This window comes from Falco cherrug, chromosome 15 (assembly GCF_023634085.1).
Source record: "Falco cherrug isolate bFalChe1 chromosome 15, bFalChe1.pri, whole genome shotgun sequence".
Classification (NCBI taxonomy): domain Eukaryota; kingdom Metazoa; phylum Chordata; class Aves; order Falconiformes; family Falconidae; genus Falco; species Falco cherrug.
The window spans coordinates 16057380-16080482 of NC_073711.1; the positions used below are offsets into that span (position 1 = coordinate 16057380).

The 23103-nt window shown below is 36.6% G+C and overlaps 1 protein-coding gene across 1 annotated transcript in view; it reads left to right on the plus strand.

Moving 5' to 3' along the window:
• Positions 1-23103, plus strand: part of LOC102058650 (transmembrane 9 superfamily member 2-like) — a 33561-nt gene that overhangs the window by 7440 nt on the left and 3018 nt on the right. Inside the window, exons 7-16 of the mRNA XM_055727329.1 lie at positions 1844-1955; positions 4394-4473; positions 5421-5529; positions 9940-10072; positions 11603-11722; positions 11899-11956; positions 14560-14719; positions 15376-15527; positions 17055-17166; positions 17599-17770. Coding sequence (XP_055583304.1) covers positions 1844-1955; positions 4394-4473; positions 5421-5529; positions 9940-10072; positions 11603-11722; positions 11899-11956; positions 14560-14719; positions 15376-15527; positions 17055-17166; positions 17599-17770 — 1208 coding nt within the window. The remainder of the gene's footprint in view (positions 1-1843; positions 1956-4393; positions 4474-5420; positions 5530-9939; positions 10073-11602; positions 11723-11898; positions 11957-14559; positions 14720-15375; positions 15528-17054; positions 17167-17598; positions 17771-23103) is intronic.

Consider the following 23103-nt stretch of genomic DNA (forward strand, 5'->3'; position numbering starts at 1 on the left):
AACAGCAGAAGATGACAACCGATTTCCTAAGACTTTCTCGAACAGTAGTTTCTGTGTTGGTCGGGGAGGAGATGCAACAATTCAGAGGTCAGAAACAGACTGAAGCAATTGCTTTGGCCTCTTGTCAGTTTGTTCATGCTTGGTTCATACTTACCTGTATTTGAAAACTACAATCTGTTTATAAAATATCAAAGCAAGTTGTGTTGGTTTTTTTAGCTAAGCTCTTTTTTATACAGAGTTAAGTACGTTCTTAAATTACACTCCTCCAGTTTTGCGAGTCATACAGTCATGTATGGTACAATATGACTCGGGTATACTGTTTTTTTCTGTTGCAATGGTACAGTGTGTTTTTAGTGAATTATACTTGCTATGCAAGTTTTTTCCTTCCGTTTACATATGCTCCGAGGTAGTGGCAAGAAGATTCTACCAGTCTTTTCCATTCCTGATTAACGCTTTATCAATAGCATACAGAGTGGTTGAAAATTGGGAATTTGTCTTTTCACTAGTAGTGCAGACCACAAGGGGGCACAGTTAGGTTGCACATAACCTCAGTTCTGTCAGTCTCTGACCTGGTGGTTCGCTTGCTGCTTTGCTTCAGCCTTGCTCTCCTGAGATGGGGAGTGTTTGTGGTTGGAGCACCAGGGTTGGAGAACCCTGAAAGGCTCATGAAGGTTTTTGCTACCTTGTGGCTTGATTTAGTTGTTGACATACAATAATGCGTGTAAAGTAGAATTACCTAAATTGGGTATATACAACTTGGCCAAGAGGCTGTGAGAGGGAAGCTATTTTCCAGTGTTAGAGGAGGTTCACAGGAGTAAATTCAAGCAAACTTTAAGGTTTCTTTGACACTGTGCTTCTATAGCTGCAGTATTTCTAAGATACTACAGGGAAGGGTTTATGTATTTGAAGTTTATGTAGGGTAAAAAAAAAAAAAAAAGATAATAGTAATTAAAAAAAAAAAGATAATAGTAATTAAAAAAAAAGACACTTCCAAATCTACCAAAATAAAATAAACACCCTTTTCCTTATGAAACTTGAGGGAAGGTGAGAACCTGTGGGAAATTGCTAAGAAATTCTCAGTCTTCCTTACTGACGATCACACAGTGAGGCTGAGTCCCTCACCAGTAACACAGTGTTGTTAAAACGGGAAAGAGAGGAATGATGGCAGAAAAGGGATATTTTATGTTAAAACTTACAATCTTACCAGGTAAAGATCTCCAGACTGCAACCCGGTTAACCATGCAGTGCTTTAGCTTAGGGCTAGGACTTCATTTTGATGATTGCAGAAGGTTGGGTAGGGTGACACCACATCTCATGACCTTTAGAGATCTGTGCTTCTCATTTCCCATACACTTTGCAAACAACTTTACCTATAATGTTCTCAAATACCTAGAAGTGTGAACAGATATTAATTGAATATAGGATAGTGATCCAAGATCCAAATCACTAGGGTGCTTTCTGTGGATTTTTTAGCTCTTGCTTGTGAAAAATAGTATTCAGTTCTGGTGTGGCTTTAAGGCTGTTAGAAAAATTCTGAATAATGATACCTAATTGTATATGTGATTTTATTTATCTCTTATTATCTCTAGCTGCAAACATAAGTGTTAATAAAAATATATTTTAACATCTTTGACTTTTGATAGAACAGGAAACAGATTCTCAAAGAACTTGAATAGCTGGTACAAAATTATATACACAGCTCTCCTTGTTGGTTTGTGGTTTGGTGGTTTTTTTTTTCTTTTAAGTAATTAAAGCAAGTTTTTATTTCAGAAAAGAATTTGTGAAAATTCATCCTGTAGAGCATATGCAATTATATTTGACTTTTTTTTCTTCCTCCCCTTAGCTACAAACATACAGATGAGAACAACTTAAGTTGTGAAGGTCCACCTATGGAGATTCCTGGAGAATTCACCAACAAACTGAATTTGATCTACACTTACTCTGTGACATTTGAAGTAAGTATTGAATCTGTTACATGAATATGTAATTCCCCAAAAGAATGAAATCAAGACAATTGGATAATTTGCTAATAGTCATAACTGGATTAAAGCAGTGTAAATTCCATAAGGATGGTCTTGTGAAGCACTTTCCCCAAAATCTCTTACTTTTCTATTAATGTAGTTTGACACTTGGAATGTATAAATAAAGGTGCTTTTTTTTTTTGCCCTGTTTTATTACTAATAGAAATAGAGGTAGTAGATTGAATAACTGCAAGAGTTGTCTTCCTTGAGGTATGCTCTATTTTTTTCAGTTCAGTCAGGATACTGAAAGTCTTGTGTTGAAGAAAGGTTTGTATTATATTTGGAGGCACTTTTGTGTTACAATATGCTAAAGATCAATATTTAAAGCTCTTTTTTTTTGTAGTGAAGTTGCAGGTGTTGTCTCATTTTCCATTGTTTTTATTCACTAGCTTTTTTTCAAGTAGGTGGCCTTTCAGAGTCAATACTCTAATGTCTACTAATACTCTCATGCTTTATTCAGCCTATTATGACTTAGGAGGAAACTAGACTTTCTCGCAACTGGGTCTTTACCCCAGCATGGAAAGTGAGCCTCCGTGGGGGATGCGAAAGATTTGATTCAAGCTGCTTCAAACCTTGGTACTTTGGTCCCAGTCTGTCCCAAAAGCATGGTTGTTTTTCTGATGTAACGCACCAATCTTACTGGATTTGGCTTGAGACCACCAGCTTATTTTGTATAGGCAGTCAAGCAGCTGTCATACGATAACAACTTTTATTCTACCAAATTGAATTTGATTTGAACCAGTGACCCGGAGGTGTGAGGCTCTATATCCCGTTACTTTTCCCTTGAGACACCCAGTCCTCCTCAGACTCTCCAGTTTTACTACATGAATGAGCCTCCTGTCTTTTAACATTGGTGTTCAAATGAGGATGGATTGCCATTTGGAGTTGCAGCGTGAGCGGTGCTGTGTCACCCGTGGGGCTTCCAGGTCCCCGCTCCCTGTCCCATGGGTGGGGAGCAGCTGCCGTGGGCCCTGTGCTGCCGGCTGGCACTGGGCACATCTCGGTCACGGGCCCTTCAGCCCTGCTTGCTTTCTCCGCTGCCTGGGACCCTGCACTTGAAATAATACCTGCTATGTTTTACTTTTCATTACTAGTTTCAACAGAACTTAAAAGGGGAGCAGTTATCAGTGTTTCACAGTATCTTTAAATAGGAGAACATTAGTTTCAGTAAGCCCAAATATGTAAACTAGTAAAATGCGTAACTGTTTCATTGTCCTTTCCAGTATGGCAGCTGACTTCTGATAAAAAGCTACATTGTCTGCTTTAATTCATTGAAATGGGTGAGGTATTCAGCTCTGTGTATGTGGAAAGTATACATGTTTGTGCCTCTAATGTTTAATACACAAGTACACAAAAATGTAGGCATGTGAGCAGGTTGGTACTCAAGTAACAAGCTTTAGAACCACACTTCTGAAACTGTCCCAACTACCTGTGAACTACTGATTGGGCTGATAAAGAACAACTTACGGCATTTCGACTACCTCGTTGGTGCAGTTCTTCATTGTTACATGTTCTTGAGCCAAAACATGAATCGGAACTAAAAAATTCTAGGCTGGAGACATGGTCTAAATTTTGAGAATTATCTGTACAAACTTACCACCTGGTGAATAAATGGAGAAGTTCAGCAGGACTTCATGCCAGTGAGGAGACAAAATTTGTTAACGGGGCAGCAGGTGTACATCTCATGAGAGAAGCTGTAGAGAGCAAGGCTTGGGGATCAGAGAGAACCATCACTTGTACAGCTTTCACATGAAGTGTTTAGAGGAGGAGATAGAAGGGAATGGAAGTGTCTTTCAAAGGTGAAAGTTGTTGAATGATTTCCTCTTAAATCCTTCAGAGGGGTATCTGGAAATGAAAGTTGTCTGCCAGGAATCAGAGTGGAAAGTAGTCTGTATCAGACAGCATTATGACAGGGAGCAAAGAAGCCTGTGCTAAATACATTAAAGATGGCAAGAGAGAAAAATTCCAGGGGAAACTAGAAACATATTCATAGAGTATGTTTAACAAAGTTGAAGTTTCAGTATCAGTGTGCTATACTGGGAGTATCTTGTAGTGATGGCATGATTGGTTTTTAGCATGTGTTTGGCAGCTGCAGGCAGCTACGTACCAAATTAGGGAAAGATGAGGCTTAGAGAAGCTGCAGTTGAGGGTGGAAGATGTGGATAGGAGATTTTGGTGAACAAGATATTCCTTGAGAGACTCAAGAGATGAATTAATGCAAGAGGGAGATTTAACATCCAGGGTCGGTACCAAGCTTAGGTATTAATGCTGAATGGAAGGTTTGTGGAGGAGATTTGATGTGCTTATTCCTTCTCAGAGACCGCACCAAACTTGTACTTGTTTCTGTTAATTGCCGTTTAATTTCTTTATAGGAAAAGAATAATATTAAGTGGGCTTCCAGATGGGACTACATTTTGGAGTCAATGCCACATACAAACATCCAGTGGTTTAGGTAAGATTTGCATTCTTTCAGTGAATAACCCTGTAGGGGAGCACAGAGATTTCTTATTTGTGCTGCTAGGAATGTATAACTTCAGCTGTGGTAGAACAAAGTCTGTTAGTTTTCAGGCAAGAAAATGTTCTTGTTTTCATATGTGAAGTAACTTTTATCAGTCTTCCATCTCTTGGGAGCAACTGCAGTATTGCATTTCACCAAAGGAATGCACTGTTAGTGTACAAAAGAAAAGCAGCTTCCATCGTTTTATTTTATCATCTCCATTCTGTAGAACTTTTGACACATTGCTGCTCTGCAGTGTTCCTGTTGTTACTGTCTGGCTTTCTCTGCCAAGTGAGAGGTACATATGTGTACTGCGTGTTTTGTACTCGGCAGCTGCTTACAGTAAAAAGAAGGGCTGTTTTTGTGAGTAAAAAGTATATGAAAAGCTCTTATATATTTCCCTCTGTACCATGGAAATGATATCAAGTATGTAATTTACGTTGAAATGTTAATGTTTTGCAATATAAAATGTTTGAAAAGGCTAATCTGGTTAAATATGTCTCTACAAAATATTAAATGGCATGATATAGATTTCATTAGTTGATAGTTATAAAGTCTTGACAAAGTCTGCTTTAAGAGCTGTAGCTGTTTCACTAGAGAAATCACTTCTTAGCTATGTAAGGGGAAAATAAAAGCAGTATGTAACTGTTTTGAGAATTAACAATATATTATGGAATATTGTTCTCACTTCTTTCTCCTAAGAAGTCATGTATGTACACAATTTAAAACAGTCTACTGTCTCTGGGTGGGAAAATACTAAAAGGTCTGAATTACTTTAACTGTAGATATTCAGACTTTATTTATTCCTCAGATTTGAGCTGTACATGTATGTGGTATGCATTGGCGTGAGTGTCCTGAAACCTGAATATGGATTGAAAGTTTGACTTCTTCTTTATCTGCAGTATAATGAATTCCCTCGTAATTGTTCTCTTCTTATCTGGCATGGTGGCTATGATCATTCTGAGGACTCTTCATAAAGATATTGCAAGATACAACCAGATTGACTCTTCTGTGAGTAAGATTTACAGCTTCCACATGAGCACATTTTTCTGGTAATAGTGCTGTCTACCAATTAGTTTTGAATCAGTCTAAAGAGATGTGTAAATACCAAGAATCTGATACATGCTAATATATGTGGGGGTTAAAAATAGCTTTATTGCTAGTTCAGCTTTTCTAAAGCAGGAATACATGGGCAGATGTGACAGTCGTACTTTTCTAGCATCGTTCAATGAACTTGTAATGTGCGAGGACATACTTCAGATTTTAGAAGTATGTGGAGTGATTCACAGAAACTTTTTGGTAGTGAAAAAACTTGTATTTGAAATGCAAGTCCCTTTGTTCCAAGGCCTTAACCAAGGAAAGCCTCTTTTTTTGATAAATACTTTCACAGTGCCAACAGCCACAAGACACAGTGCAGACATTGAGAAGTGTTCTGGCGCTGGTTCACCAGCAAGATGCGGCGGTTTGTCCAGAGTCGTATGGTTGCATTGTGCAGTCAGTCAGGTCATGTAGCTGGTGGTATGACGCTGACCTAAGCAGCCAGTGTTTTATTTAGGGAATTTCCATCCTTGGAGATACGGACATGGTTCTGGGTAACCTGCTGTACGTGGCCGTGCTTGAGCAGGGGAGTTGGACAAGATGACTTCCAGAGGTCCCTTCCATCATCATCTGTTGAGTGATTCTGTGCCACCTAGGATTATATGTAAGATTCCTTGTCAACGCAGCCCTGTTTTAAGTAATGTTATGTAGCCTTAGTGGAAAGGACCTGCACTGTGTCTGTTGCAGTGACATTTGTAATGCAGAAGCAAAGACTTGCTACCCACTTTGGCCTATTTTGTCTAAATATTTGTCTAAAACTGCATTTTATAGTCTGAACAACCAAACTTGTGAGGAGAACAGTTATTTTTGATCACTGTTTTTTTCCCTTGTTAGGAGATCAGGCTTAAAAGTGCTGCAGACAGGTATTGTCCCCCCACTGTAATGAAGCTGTGTTAGGAAGCTCAGTTGCTGCAATTTTTCAGATTCCAAGGTGGTGTTTCGTTATAGTAGTTTGTAGCGTGCCTTGTCCAGAAAGGAAGTGTGTTAGCATGTGACTTGTGAAGTTAGGAAAGTTTGTGGTCTAAATTTCATGAGAAGTGTGATGCTATGCAACTTCATAAAGCAAAGTGTTTTTTTTAAAAACCCCGATGACAGATGATTATCGCAAAAGGATCAAAAATTAAACCAACGACTAATAATGGAGTGAAATCAGTGTGAATATCAGTAGTTTTGCTAAATGTTAGGGGAGAGATTGATTAAGGTAGACTAATACAAATTGATGTTGCCTTTTGTCTGTGGCTAGAAAGTGTGATGAAATCATATACTTTGTCTGCAGTTAGGAAATTCTAATATTGCAGTTTATGTGCAAGACAACTTACGATCTCTAATTGTGTTAGAACTACTTTGTGTGTGTGTGTAAATTACGTTGTGAGGTTTTTTTAAATACAATTCTCCTGGTGATCACTCTGTCAAACAGAGCCTGGTTTGTCTAACTTAAGGTAGTGACTGAAGCTTGTTGCCATCTGACTGAACCTGTTGGAAGTTTTTTTGAAATACGTGCCTCTTAAAATGGGAAGGGGGCAGGCCTCTACAGTGGCTTGCTGCCTTGGTGGAAGAGAATATAACTGACTGTGCGTTAAAGACTTGACCAGTAAGTAGACTGTGAGTGAAAGGCCGAGTAAAAATTACTCTTTGTCATTGGTAAAAGTGGTATCTGCAAGCCAAAGATGAAAAATAATGTCAGATACTAGAAAGGCTTGAATTTTCACTGTTGTTGCTATCTGTCTGGATAAAGAAATACTTTAAAATGCACAAAAACGTTTCATATTGAAACTAAAACATCCATCTGAAAGTATTTTATTCTTCTATGTGGTTTTGATATTTAATATCTTTTGTTAATGCAAATTCAGTAAAGTGGAGGAATTTTTGCACATCTTATAACTGATCGTTTTTGCGAAGCTCCTGTTTGATCTTTCAATTAAATTATGTTCAATATCTTATACTGTGTTATCCTTATTGGTCATTCTTAACGTGCTGAAGAACATGACCTGTAGAAGCTTGGTTCATTTTTATGGCTAACAGCAGGGATAGGTGTGACTTTCAGAAAACCACACTTTTTTTATTTTCTTGCCAGTTGTAAGACACTTAAAGACCTGTTTGCACTTCAAGGAACTGATTTAAAAAGATGTGAAGTAATTGTGCAGAAGAAGACCTGGGCTGAGGAAGCTGCAGTGAAGCAAGTTAATATCTCACACTTAGGGAATGTTGGTGCTTCTACTTGAAAAGAGATCAATGCACAAGCCAGTAGTTGTGGTCTAAGTATATGCATTTAATGTTCAGCTAATACCTTTTAGCAAGATGTAGATTTAGTGAGTCATACTTTAATTAATGAAGTGTTTAGAAATCATTAGATTACTTCTAGGGCGTTAGGACTACGAGAAGATTCCTGAGCTGCAGAGAATTCATGTCAATATATTTTCAACAGTGAAAGGTAAAACTAGTCTCTTTTTTTTTTGTTTTGTTTTTGTTTGTTTGTTTAATTTTTGACCATGACTGCTTGAGTGTAGAGGACTTAGATCTTTGTTAGAGTATTTTGAGAACTAGGCTAAACTTATGGGTAAGATGAGGATTACTGCACTTTGCTAAAAATTAGGCTAAATTTTAAAATATTGGCCAAGAATCATAAGCGTATTTTTAGTTTTTCCTGAAGTATTTTTTTGTAACTATAAAGTATAGCTTCCTACTTGGATTAGTTGTACAGTTCTTGTCCTTTGAACGTTAAAGGTTAGCAATATAAAATACTACTGATTTCTTTAAACAAAAGTCTGGAAAATACTTTGTCTCATAGCTAATTGGCCTGTAATAGAAGAGTTTTATTAAAAATCAGGCTTTGAGACAAACACTGTGGCCCATAGGCCCGTAAAAGATAAATCAGGGGTCTCGATCTGCCAAGCTTGTTTTCTGTCTATTTTTTCTTAAACAAAGATACTTACTATGTAGCTGTATGTTTTAAAGTTTGTGTTAGAACCAGAGGGTGTGTTTTGAGTGCATTTGCCAGATTAGGTGTTGATAAGAAATCCAATACCAGCCATTCCAAATTTGTACAACGCTTTCCTTGTTCTGTCAGGAACTAAAGTACTAAGCATTTACTTCTGCTTAGTGTTCACCATTTTGAAAACGGATAAAGATTTGCTTCAGATGGTAACCTTTTAAATTCTTTCATTCTTCACAACTACCTAGGGAAAATCTTTTCTTCTGTCTTACTTTGACAATTTTCTCATTGTCACAATTAGTTCAAGTTCAGAAAAATCTGAACTTTATGCTTTTTTAACCAAGCAAACCTTCCTTTACTGGAAGAGTGCTGGTGTATTGAAATTATACCTAGATACCTGGTATAATTGTCTTTGCAGGCACAGTCTGGGGTTTTTTGTTTGTTTGGGTTTTTTTAATCAAATTTTATATTAGTTTAATAGTTTTCAGTTTTTGTATTAGTATATCAGACTTCTGAGAGTAAATTCTAGCCAGCAAATGAAATCTTTTGCTAAAAAAAAAATAAATAAAAAATTACATAATCTGTCACAAGTTAAGATGCTGTTATGTCAGTGGCCAGTTTGGTCTTTATTCTTTCTTGCCTTATTTTTTTGTGTACTGTAATTCTAGGGGTAAGAAGTTCATTAAACTAAACTCGGTATTCCTAGGTTGAATTGAACGTGTAGTTTGTAACGTTGTGAGGAAGAGAGTGGTAGTCTTGGCATGTTGTTTACTGTTTGTGGTCACGGGTGTGTGTTTGGGTTTTTTTTGTGAGGGAAGATGTGCGAGTGACTTTATTTAAAAGTTTTATTCTTCAGCAGTGGTTCCTTAGAGCTGCTGGACTGAGATCCCTCCCGTGCCACCCATCCATTCACCTCTGGCAGTGGGATAAAGATTGTTGGTACTTGCCCCCAGTGATTCTAGGGAGCAAACTTCCTTCTGGAGTACAGAGACTATTTTATTCTTTTCCAATGTTGTCATTGAGACTGATGTTCTTTGTAGTGGAAGCAAAAAAGATAAATGCTTGAAGTACGTTGCAATGCTATAATCTGAATTAAATTAAATTGAATGCTGTTTTTGTTTAAATTTAGAATGATGTAATTAGCCAAACCATATAACGTTTTGGTTTTTTTTGCTTTGAGATGAAGATTTTCTTGAAAAATCCTGCCTTTTTCTTTCACTGAACCATTAGGGGGTTATAAAATCAATGAGTGATTCATTGGATGCAGTTAGTCAGTCTTTGGATCTAAACTGGAAGCCAATCAAACTTTAAATGTATATTTTACATCTTGTTTGTGTTAATTCACTACTGCATTATGTATCTTTGCTAAAGACTTTGTTGATTTTATACAGGAAGATGCCCAAGAGGAATTTGGCTGGAAGCTGGTTCATGGAGATGTATTTAGACCTCCAAGGAAGGGAATGTTACTGTCTGTCTTTTTGGGCCAAGGAACGCAAATTTTCATTATGACATTTATTACTTTATGTAAGTAACTTTATTAAGGTGATATTTGTGGTGCAATATATTATTAAAGGTGATAGAAGCCTTCTTTTGGAAATGAAGTCCATCCGTTAGTAAAATAAAATATTAGTGCTGTTAATACAGAATATATAGTAGTACTATTAATTAACCTTAATCTAGGTAGTTTTAGTAACACTGTTAAACAGAAGCAGTTTGTCATGATGTAAATTATCTAAGGATCCAGTAGTGCAAGACACCTAATCAAAGCTGTAATGTTCTCGGAACACTTTCTGTCTAATACGTTTGACACAACAGTCTGCAGCCATGCAGAAATAAGAGCAAGAATGAATGCCAATGAAATAATACTGACACAAAACTGAGATATATGAGAGCCTACCATAAATAGCTATATATACATGCGATGATGTAACCTGTCGCAGGTTGATGGTTTATTATATGTTATCTATAAAGTATATGACAATTCATTTTCTTACTGTACAGCAGAATTGGGAAGTATACTGATACTTATTACAAAGGAAGGTTTTTTTTCTGATTTCTGCTCTCCAGGTTTTATTCAGACTTTTTGGTCTTTCATAGAGGAGCTGCTTCATTTCTATTCGTTACGTGTTGCTGTAAGATTATTAGAATTTTCTTGATGTGCTTGTCTTTCAGTGTTGATCACAACTCTTTGTAACTTACTTAACTGTGATAGTTTCCTGTAGCGTAGAAAGAAATTAGACAGTGGGAGTCCTTTTTCTGTTAAAAAACAAAACTCCCTACTAGAGGTCACTGATGGACTCCTTTTCTGAGAATATCTCCAGGCTGGCCTCTACAATTAGTTTGGGCACGGGCAGCCTTCTTTAATAAAAGAGGCTTATTTTCAAGTTAGTGCATTCTTGACTGGAGTGTTGTCCATCATAGCGGCTGAGAGTCTTTTGTGGAATTTCAAGCAAGTGACTCATACCTCCTAAGATCTTACGTCTTCACACTTACTTCTACCTTAAAAAAGCCCAATAAACAAATATTCCCCCCTCTGCTCCCCACCCCCCAAAAAAACCCCAACCCCAAACCCCTAACAACTTCCCTGCACAACAAAAAAACCCTTAGTGCTGTTGAAGTTCTTGGTTTCTTCAGACCTGCTGTCCTCGGGTATCCTTTATGCCACATATTAAACTTCTGTTGTTACTTAGCATGCGTAAGTATTGACCACGTATGTTTACAGGAGGACTGTAAGATTTTGGAAGCACAGTTTTTCAGGCTGAAGTTTGGTTCAGATTCATTGTTTATCTCTGTGTGGCGTTTTATTTTTCCGTCTTTTGCTCTCGAGAAACTTTCTGTTTAAAAGATGAGGTGGAAATAAATAATACATTATTTTGAATGAAAAAATGACATTGGGAGTATGATCATGTGATAGGGCTGTATGAGATCTTATGCACATAAAACTTTGGTAGTTTTAATTTAAATATCTGGTAGTGAAAGGGATAAACCTGTTCATATGTGTTAATAGGGAATTTTGATGTGCCCACAAATGACTAAATCTTTTTGTCTCTTTAGTCCTAGCTTGCCTTGGTTTTCTTTCTCCTGCCAACCGTGGTGCTTTGATGACCTGTGCAGTTGTATTGTGGGTCTTACTGGGAACTCCAGCTGGTTATGTGTCTGCTAGAATGTACAAGAGTAAGTACATGTGTGTGTTTAATGTGACACAGCATGTTAAATTCAGAATTTTTGGGCTTAATATAAACCTCAATCTGGAGCAGGTGTCTCAGACAACAAATCTGCATCTTGCTGCCATACTGCAAAACAGTTGGAAAAAGTCTTGAACTTAAAATTGTTTTTACTTTTTCCTTCAGCATTTAGAGGCGAGAAGTGGAAGACAAACGTTTTGCTTACAGCTCTGCTTTGCCCTGGGTTAGTATTTTCTTCTCTTTCTTTCCTTTATTCTTAAGTATAAATGAATCCTAGGTGGGAAGGAGTGGGCAAAAAAAATGAATTGTTTGTGTGATTATTTTCTTTAATGTTATTAAGTTGCTGTTCCTTTTGTGTATTGCCCTTCTGTGAATATAAAGAAAAGAATTCTGAGGAGCTGAAGCCCAGGACTCTAGAACACAGCTTCTTAGCATCTTGTTTTGTAATCAGCTGTGGGGCTAAGAGGGGTGATGTAGCTCTTGCAAGGTAGTGTCACAGCCTTTGAGAATTGCTGCACCAGAACATGAGGCATAGTGATGGGGTAATTCCAATTTGTTATCACAGCACTCGGTATGTTCCAGGTGATCCTGTCTTAACTGGTAATAGGTATGGACACCTTGTTAGGAAGTACATGGTTTTGTAGTAACCTTGTAGTGTCTGGAGTGCTCTTCTTATAAGTAGGGAGGCAGCCCTTTAGGCAGAACCTCTGTTACCTTAGTTACAGTATCAGTGTTTTCTTGTAACCATGTTATGGAAAAGGACAGAAGAAATATAATTTAGGTGTGGGTTTTTTTCTTAAGTAAATGGCTATACTAAACAGTAGATGTTTATTATGCTTCTGGGTGAGAATGATGCAGAGATTCTCTTAAACTGGTAATAATCTTGTATAAATTTAGGTAGTGTCCAGTTTTGGATATGACTGTAGTGTATATCATACTATGGTCAATACTGTTGTGCTTGGGAAGGATGATAGCTCTCCTGCCTTTTGTTTTCTCATAGCTCTTAGACATTTTGTGAGAATTAGGTCAGTGAAGAAAGGGAGCAGAAACTTCCTTCTGCAAGTCTACTGTTTTTCTTGGTTGCAACTTTGGGTACATGAAGCTATCTTGTGACAAACGATCTTGACAAAAGTTGAGGAGAAGGTTATAAATATTTTTTTAAGGTGAAAAAGCCCTGCAAAAGCCCAGAATGAATAAAACATGACTTGGTTTCAACTAAAGTAGAATTTTATCAAATTAAATGTAATGCATTTGATAACAACTGAGTGTAGTATTTCTATGAGGAAATCTTATTTCTAAACAAAATGTGCTTCAGTCTCCCTGCTGTCATTTAGATATTATCATGAGAGAGAAGAAAATATTTATCAGTGGAAAAATATCATGCTGATTATTTAAACTCCCAAATAAATTAAGTTTCACAGAGGAAGTAAAATGTTTGGGGGTGGTAGAATAGGAACAGATGTCTTGATTATGCTATGCTAGTTCAGTGAATTTGCATAATATCATAAACAGCCTGAGGCCATTATAGTCTCAGTAGACTGATGGGAATTCATATTTGCAGTACTTTTTTCTAATTTTGGAGGGGGTAAAGTGAGGTCTGTGTTATGAGCCTGGATAGATGATAAAGATTAGCAAGACTCCTAAAAATGGATTTGATTTTTATTTTTTGTTGAACAAGATGCTTACAGCAGGGGTCGCTTGGGTGTGCTTATTTAATAAGTCTATTCCCCCAAACAGTTTTGGCAAGTGTAAGGCCTCTCCTAAGAAAAAAGGAGCCTATTGCTCTGATCCTCCATACTTCCTTTTTAAATTAAATACAGTAGAGGATGCATGTTCACTTCAGGGCAGTTTAAATTCTGCCTCGGGAACACTTTTTTTTTTTAACAAAACCCAGATAATGGTGCACTTCACAGGGGCCCTTCCTGAGGCTGAGTTTTCTGTGATGCATCTCTGAATCCATGAATAATGGCAATTTAAGCAGGCTTTCATGTGGGGCTCCTTTGCAGTACATTTTGCTTTGTTTTCAGAACGGGTGTTTGAAATCTTCATCATATGTCTTGGAGTTGTTTCCTAGTGTTTTCCCAGGATGTTTAGAAAGTGAGGTAGATGCGCTTCATTGGGGAGGGCAGAACAGGTCTGGAGACATGTCATGACTGATGCTGTCTTTAAATCCTCCAAAGGTGTGGGCTACTTAGCTGTAACTCTGTGAGGTGTTAATACAAAAATTCTTGTTGTAGGAAAGAGCCCTCTTTAATCCACGCTTCTGCTATCATGTTGCTGTGACACATGCTGCAGCAGGGTATATGTTTGTTGTAAGAGTGATGTGTGGCTTCCTAAATCTGAGACTTTGTTACCACTGCATTTTTTTCAGAGGGAATTTACTGATAATAAAAGAATTAAATGACTGGCAATAATAGGAAAGGTGATTCAGCTAAGAGGGTTTTCATTAGTTTTATCTTCTTGCATTCTTTGTATAGATTTTTACAATGGAATATTTCTGTTACTTTTTGGTTTTATGTGCAGTCTTTATTTAAACAGTGGCTTTACCATAGAAACTTGCATTAGAAGCATTGGATGTTGCAGGCATTTTTACATAAACTGCACTATTGCTGAAAGTAACTAGCACTGTTAAGGAATGGAAGATTCCTTCTATTCTTAATTGGTTAATTGCTTATGTAGCAAGCATTAAGCTTATTATTAAGATTGCTTAATGTAGCAAGAAGCTACATTTTTCTGATGCAGGCTTTTAACTGTTTATCGTTTTTAATGCTAACTGATGTTTATTCTTCCCTTAATATTTTAGTATCTTCTCGGATATTTTTTCAGGATTGTCTTCGCTGATTTCTTCATTATGAATCTCATTCTGTGGGTGAAAGGATCCTCAGCTGCCATCCCTTTTGGTACTTTGGTTGCGATCCTAGCTATGTGGTTTGGAATTTCAGTCCCACTGACCTTTGTTGGTGCCTATTTTGGCTTCAAAGAGAAGGTAGGGCTCTCTGAATACAAATTTGAAATACACCGATCCTCTGTAGTTGAGCCTCTGAATCCCTAAGCGTGCAAGAACTGGTTGGATCGAAACATCTGTGGCCCTATTATTGTGAAATGATGTTTCACTTTGTCATGATTTTGAAACTGGGTATATGCTTGTAATATCACATTAAACTTTTTTTTTTCTGTCCGTTCACTAGAATCAGAAATTAATAGTGCTTTCGGAGCTCTTGCTTGCCTTCTGTGCTTCAGCAATACCTTAGCAGTGTTTTTTTAAAAGTAGCATTTTGGAAGTACTTCAATTTGTATTTCACTAGTCTGAGATAATGCCAGATAACTAAGTACAAGCTGTGGGTGGTGGTGTTCTTTGTGTTGTGGGTTTCCTTATTTTTTATTTTTTTTTATTAAAGACTGAACAAATTTCTTTCCCTCATGTTCCGACTTGTTTACTGGCTAGTATTTGGAATGTCTAAAGTATATGTGTTTTTCCTAATGATGGATATTAAGTTTGTAGATTTTTGGTTTGGTAACTTGTGATGGCTTATGGATGACAATAAAGTTGTTTACTTTTTCCCTAATATTAACATTAAAGATTTTATAATTTTATTAATGGTGTAACAACTTATCTTTTAATTATATTAATTTCTTCCAAAGCCTATTGAACATCCGGTTCGTACAAATCAGATTCCTCGCCAAATTCCTGAACAGTCCTTTTTCACAAAGCCATTGCCTGGTATCATAATGGGTGGTATCTTGCCCTTTGGCTGTATTTTTATTCAACTTTTCTTCATTCTGAACAGCATTTGGTGAGTACCACTTTTTTTTTTTTCTAGTTGTGCTGGTTTGTTAATAAACACATGGTGAATTTGAACATCCCAAGCCAATTAATATAAGGAATAAAACAAGTTTTAAAATTTTTGTCATTGTGCAGACTTCTGTGGCATTTCTAGAATCTGCATATATATTCCAACTTATAAAACTAGTTGTTCTTCTTGACAGCTGCGAAGTGTGAAATCAGTTCTGTTGCCTTATTTTATCTTTCTGGCTCTGAACAGCACAAACATGGTTTCATGCTGTTGTGGTTAGGTGGAACATAATCTGTTATGTAACTATGCTAAATATTATTAGTTTCATAAATCGTAATAGTTCCAACTGCTGAATAAGAATGAGTTCAAGATCTTGGGATGCCATGTTCTGCAAAAAGAAGATTCCACCCCCTGTGAAGCATCCACACCTCTCCTAAATTTGTCAAAACCTTGCCAAAAAAGCAGGTGCATGGCAAATTAAACCACTGCAATCTTTCATAACTTTTCACATGTAAATATGAAATGTTTAATATATTGTTGGTCAGTGGGAAGTGTTAACCTAAGGTGCTGGCTTTTTAATGTGTCCTGTCTTTATGTTGAGATTTCTTACAGAACAATTTTCTAAATCAGTTCTTAAACTCAGATACGTTGGATATGTTAGCCTTTCACATTAGTCCTCAACAAAAGTAGAAACTGTGTAATACAGATATGCTGAAAAACGTAATCAGCTGACAAAGAGGTATACTCTAGACTTTTGTACTTGAAATTACTGAATTCCAAAATTGTTTTCTCATTATTTATCCTATAGAAGGGAAGCATGGAGGGAATGTGCAATTAATACTCCCTCTGTCCAAGCTTATAATCAATCATCCTATTATCATCACTCAATAAGTAGATTTGGTTACTTTCCTTATTTGAAAGACCAGATTAAAAGTAAATTAACGTATTTCCTTTGCATTTATTTTTGTGAGTGTTCTTGTGTTTCGTTAACCCTTGGATTGGAGTCAGACTTGGTCTAGGAATAGACCGGGAGTGGAGGAGCATCTGGTTGGATCTAGTGAGGACGTGCAGAGACACCTGGAAAACTTAGGTGCAGTAGGAGGAAGGGAATGGGTATCGTAACTCGGGAAGGGTGCAGGTGATGCAGCAGGCAGGGAAGCTAAAGGTCCTCTCAGCAAATGACCTGAAGTGATAAATATCTCTGGTGGAAATTGTCTGTAACTGTTCTCTGTGAAAGTTTATTGACGTTAATTTCAGGGGAAGTATAACTGAAGACTTGGAGCATTGCTCTGTAAAGCAGTGGATTTATTACCGCTTAAATGAATGGTATTTACAGAGTACATTCAAGTAAACAAAACTTTCCATGAATCAGCCAGTAGTGGTATAGACAAAGTTACCCTAGTGGTGTGGGTTGTTTGGGTTTCGGTTTTTGTTTTTATTTTTTGATTAGCTTAGTATCTGGCAGTGTGACACTGTAAAACTCAGAACTTAACCAAAAATGAAACTTTGTTTGTTTGTTTATTTTAGGTCTCATCAGATGTATTATATGTTTGGATTCCTGTTCCTAGTTTTTATAATTCTTCTAATTACGTGTTCGGAAGCTACAGTTTTGCTGTGCTACTTCCATCTGTGTGCAGAGGTATAAAGTATAGTTTTGATGCAGATACCACTTTTAGCTGGAAGATGTTAGAAATAGAGTTGAGATATTCACATATGCTGTGATGTGCTGGACACTATGAATGGATTGTATTGTCAACCCTTGACATGCTTATCTTAGCCACTCTTTTGACACGTGCCTTTTTCCTTCAAAATCCACTGTTTGCAGCAGATAAGCAAAAATAAAGAGCCTTGATCATAGCATAATTTCATGTTCGTAGTGGAAGCAATACAGCTGGCTTTGAGAAAGAAAAAAAAAAAAAGTAGCTATGTGCTATGTTTGAATTTTTATTTTTTGAGATAAATTTTGAAGAATTAAATTATTTCCTAAGACAATGTTAATTTTTTAACTAGCTTATTTGTATTCTGTTTTCTCCGTGATGTGTCTTACTGAATGGTTTATTGTTTCTTTCAGGATTATCACTGGTGGTGGCGATCATTCTTGACGAGTAGCTTTACAGCAGTTTATCTCTTTATCTATGCAGTTCATTACTTCTTCTCTAAACTCCAGATAACAGGAACCGCTAGCACCATTTTATACTTCGGTTACACAATGATCATGGTCTTGATTTTTTTCCTTTTCACAGGTAAGTACAATGTGCAAAGTAGAATGAATGCAGGGGATTCTGGTTTTAAAATGAGAAACATCAGGTGAAATTTAGACTGTCTGAAACATTAAATATAATTTATGACTTCTTAGTCAGTATTGGTTTGTGACACCACACATCACAGGAAGATATTCTTTAAGGTTTGGTTTTTCCTGACTTGAAATTGTATTTATTTACAGTAAAACAAATTTCCTTTATTGCATATTATATTAGGAGTGAGTTGAAAACATTACATTTTCAAAGTGTGGTTCTTGTTCATTTGATATTGCGTGCTTAACTTGATTCTGGAGTTTACAATTGGTTCTAGAAGCTCTATAGTTAGAGACAATTGCCCTCTGTATATGGAAAAGAAAAGATATTTTCTGCTTTCACTGTTAGCAAGTGAGGCGGGTTGATGCTGGGGAAAAAAGTGAATGTTGACAATAGAGAGTTCTGGTACTGTTAGAGGTGATCTTACTTACTCATTAAGCACCACTTATTAATGACAGGAATGTACTTTAATGGAGGAACCTATTTGAAAAACAGCTCTCCTTTTTTAGTCATCCAACGTTTCTGATGTTACTGATGCAGACTAAGTGTCTTCTACAGAATTAACTCTAATGTTCATAATCACTTGACTCAAACTATAATTTCGAGGTTGATTTGATGAGAAATCTGTGCCAGATTCAGCATGTGTTAGAAGAAATTAGAAGCTCTTTGAAGGGTACTGGCCCTTAAAAATAGCCAGGAGCACTTCATATTGGTGTTTGTCATACTGCTGCTGTTGTGTATTTAGCTTTAACACATGAAGTCAGATTTTTATGTATCACTCTGCTTAGCATCATGAAGTACTGCAGTGGCAGAACTAAAGAAAATGCTAGTTCACAATGGGTTGTTCATAAAACCAACGTTTATGTTCATTCCTAAGATTTATAATAGAGAATCTCGCTGTGGATGGCATGATGGTTTGTATTATTACTTCTTAATATCTTCTACCTGATTATTGAAACCTGCTGTAATTACTTTGTGTTGGCTTTATGAAATGCATCACTTAACTCCCTTGATGCAGTTAAAAAAGAGTTGCTAAAATAAGTAATGAAAGTAAGTCTTAGCATCAGACTTCAAGTTTGTCAGTTCAGCAGTGAGAAGGGCCTCTTTCATCTTTATTGCCTCTAATACTGGTTGATATGAGGAAAAAAACACTGTTCATAATAGAACACTGAAGCAAATTACTGTATGTGCTTGAACAAAGCAATTACTCTGTAGAAATTATACTTAATAACGTTAACTGGCACTTACTGCTAGATTTTTATTGTTGTTTGTTATTTAGACCTTCTTCAAAAGAAGTCTCTTCAAAAGAAAAGAAAAAGTTTTAAAAAGAAGTGGGGGAGGGAGGATTTAATTCTTCCAATTCTTAATTATTAGAAGGTGAACATAGAAGTTGGCGTGTTGCCAGTTAAACCCCTGTTTAAATCCTGGTGAAACAGACAAGCTCCAGATGTCCCTTCTAATATAGATCTATATTTTAAAAAAACCTCCCGAAGTATAGTCTAAAATGTTTTAATTACTTTTAAACTAAAGCAATATGTTAATATGTGTCTGGATTTTAGCGTAGTTTAGTTGCTATTCTGCCAATTTCAATTTCAGTTACAAGATGCAAATTGGTAGAATTAAAAATATCCCTTTCATATATAAAATGATAATTGAAGTTGTCATGGCAGCTGCTGAAATGGTATTAAAAGCTTCAGATGTGCTGATCCTGGAGTTCTTGATGTGGAGGCCAGTGAGGCCCCAAAGTACTGCTATATAAACTGTGCGGCTGGTATTTTTGCAGTGTCTCTCTTTTTGTTCATTTTTCCTTTTTTTTTAAATAGAACTGCAATAGTGATAGCTATGCTGCATTTCTAGTTCATAAAGAAAGCTACTAATATTCCTTTTTTTTTTTTTTTAAAAAATGTTTAATAGAATGCCTAATCACTAGAAAGGTAGTAGGGTATAATAGGTATTTGGAGTGTGTAACACATCCTTACTAATGTAAAGTGCTGTAATAAATTTCTTCTGCGTGTTTAGTTTGATTGATTTTTGGGGACTGAAATGTACAGTATTTTAGATGGGTTACTCAAGCAGAAGACACCTAACTTTGTTTTGTAAAATATTCCTTAATAGCACTTGCTTTGGAAAGTATGGGTTTAGTCCTTCACAAGTTTATGGAGGTGAGGGAGTTTGCTAATGTAACTTTACACACTGTTTGCATTAATAGCATTCTTCTGTATGTTTCCAAAATGGGACCTTGATCTGTTCCACTTAAGTTAGCACTAGGTATTTTGGTTTTCTCTATTCTTGCCTATTAGATCTCAGCCACTGTGACAGAAATATAAAGGGCAGCGTTAATACCTCCTACATGGCAGTGTGTTGGTTACTGTGGACATTACAAAAGAGATCATAATGAATACATAAATAGGAACTGAATGCTTGTATGGCAACAACGACAATAATATAATCTGACTGGTGAAATCTAATGATTAATGTGCACACCCAAACAGGACAATTTTATTTTAATGTACAAAGTGCGGCTAATCTTTCAAGAAATAATACATGCGGTTGAATGGGGATAGCCGCATGATTACATGTGTTTTATGCTAGGAGACAAAAAAAAATGCTGAATATAGTCAAAGCATGTTGCTTTACAGTGACCTCTATTTTTGAACATCATTTTCACTTGTGAGTTAATGCCATTTTCAAAATTGAGTTTTGATCTTCTGGGTAGATTGTGTTTAGAATCCGAGATTCTGAAGCACCCACCACTGTGCGGTGATTGAAACCAGTATGATACAGAGAGCTTTTAAGGTACATAAGAAGTATCAGCCAAGTGCAGAGAGCCTTTCTATTTGCTTTCTTACAATCTGTTCGTGCTTTGAATTCTCTTTTCTTCATTAAACAATAAAGCTAGAAGAAACAAATAGAGCAGAACAGTCTGCTTAATGTATTTTGGCATTATTCTGTGCAATAATCCTTGGTTTTAATTTTGAGTTTAAACTAGTTTACTAATAACTTTCTCTCACCCAGTCAGATGCTAGCTTGCTGTGTAGAAGATCTTTCTGTGTATAAGAAAACTTGTGCTGAGTGGTAGGATATATATCGCAGACCAGAATATTCAATGGTGTATAAACTGGAGGACAAAAAGATTTAAAAACTGAGGTGTCACTGTCTCCCTAGTAAGTATAAATGGATGTATTGGCTAGAGAAATGACTTGAGACATCTTAACAACTGGGGTTTTGAATTTTAAATAGCTCCTGCAAACACAATCTTTTTAGCCGTGCCACTCTAGGATGGTCAGTGATGTACAGTGGGCTGCAGCACCCTAGGATGGCATCGCTTTCCTAGACTAGCACAGGTCATTTAGAAAGGCAGAATCTTAAAATACGAAGGAAAAATAAAGGTTTGCCGACAAAACTTAAGTTGTTAAATGCATGCTGTTCAGATGGGTTTTCTTTTAATTTAAGCTGGTGAGTGGTCAGGATTGGTTAAAGTAAACATTAGCTATGACACTGATTTGTAATAGTAGATTAAAACAAACAGCTTTTACATGCTCATGGGAGGAATTGGTGTCAGGCTTGGTATCTTTGTGCTCTGTCATTTGATAGACATGTGCATATAAAAGCTGTAAAAACCTTACAAATGGAAAGGAGTTTAGACAAATTGGAAAAAAAGGCTAGATCTCCACTCTTTCAACTAGAGGGGTTTTTTTGATTGGTTGGGGTGGGTGAGTTTTTTTAAGTACTTACTGTTAGAGTATTTTAGCAGCTTTAAAAAAAAACCAAACACCTTTGGTGTCTCTTTTCTGTCATGCAGTGGTCATTGATGTCTATCAGTGAAGCAGTAAGCTGAAGAGGTGCGCTCCTTGTTGGTAGTGCTTCAAAACTTTGGTTTCAATTTGAATGTATTTTGAAAGAAATAAATATAAACAAGATCCTAGGTTGGTGTTATCTAAAGCTTACCTAAATAGTCGTACTATTCTAATGAGAGGCACATTTTTAAATAAAGTATGATTCTAATTTTGGTGCAAGATGTGATTGGAAAAATGCTCAAGATAGGAGAGCTGAGCGGGCTTTTCAAGAAAATATATTTCAAGCCATGCTGCTCGAGATGGCAAGGTTGTGTTTAACTACTATAACTAATAATGGCAATTTTACTGGGTAGAGGTACCAGTTGCAGGAAACTGGTCGTGCACTTACCTGTGTTTTAAGATTGGCCTTAGTCAAAGTAGTTAACGGGTTCTCAGTTTACCCTTATATGCTAGCCAGCGCTGGCGTAAAGATCTAGTATGTTGATGCTTTCCCCATCTAAAGTGCTAAAATCTGGAATAAATGGCAAATTTGTGAAAATGGGCTAAAATGAAGAAAACACATTCAAGCTAGAATTTTCAAACAAACCAAACTATTCAGAGTTGTTCTTCCGCAATCGTTATTCATTTGCAGATCCCTTTCTGATTGGGATATTTACTCCTGTATAGAAAGTTGGAAGCTTTTTTCTAAATCGCCTTTTGTGGACCTTTTAGTGGTTCGTGGAATCGAAAGCACCCCTAGGTTTGAGGTGGAAAAAAGCCACTGAATTTCAGTGAAACCAGGCACTGTACTGTTTACATTCTCAAAAAAAAAAAAAAAAGTTTTTTGTTGCATTAACACAAGCAATCATGTAGGTAAAGTAGCTGCACATGGAAGCCTTGTAAATAATGTTGTTTTAATTTACATTTATTTCTATCAATCAATACTGATTTTGTAGTAGCAACACAACTCTGTGCTGACCTGAGCCTTTGGAAGTTTCTAGTCTGTTTGGCCCATGTTATTTTTAAAAAGAGAGCGCTAAAAATACCCAGTTGATTTGCTGCAATTAATTCTCACTTCTAAATTTGCAGTTTGATTCTCGATGTGGATTTTCAACCTAGTTGTATTTCTGCTAGCACCTTTAAACCATTCTGATCTTTGCGTGTCATGTATACTATGTAGAAGAGGTGCTTCTAATGGGTAATAAGGTCCTTAGTTTGATGTTCATTTTGAAGTTTCTGGTCCATAGAGCTATCCACATCTGCAGTTTGTTCATGGGAGGGAAGAAGAAATGAAAATACAGGGAAGCCCTTCTGTTGATGTGGAAGTAGCAGAAGGAATCTCTGCTGACCAGAGAAGGTACTGACTGCCTAAGGCTGTAGCTTAGTGATGAGTCTAGACTTGCTCTCCTGAGCTTGTAAGTTCCATGGTTCAAATCTGGTGTCTGACAAACATTACCACTTGTGTTAGAAAATATAGTCTTATTCTCATTCCAGTACATTGGCAAA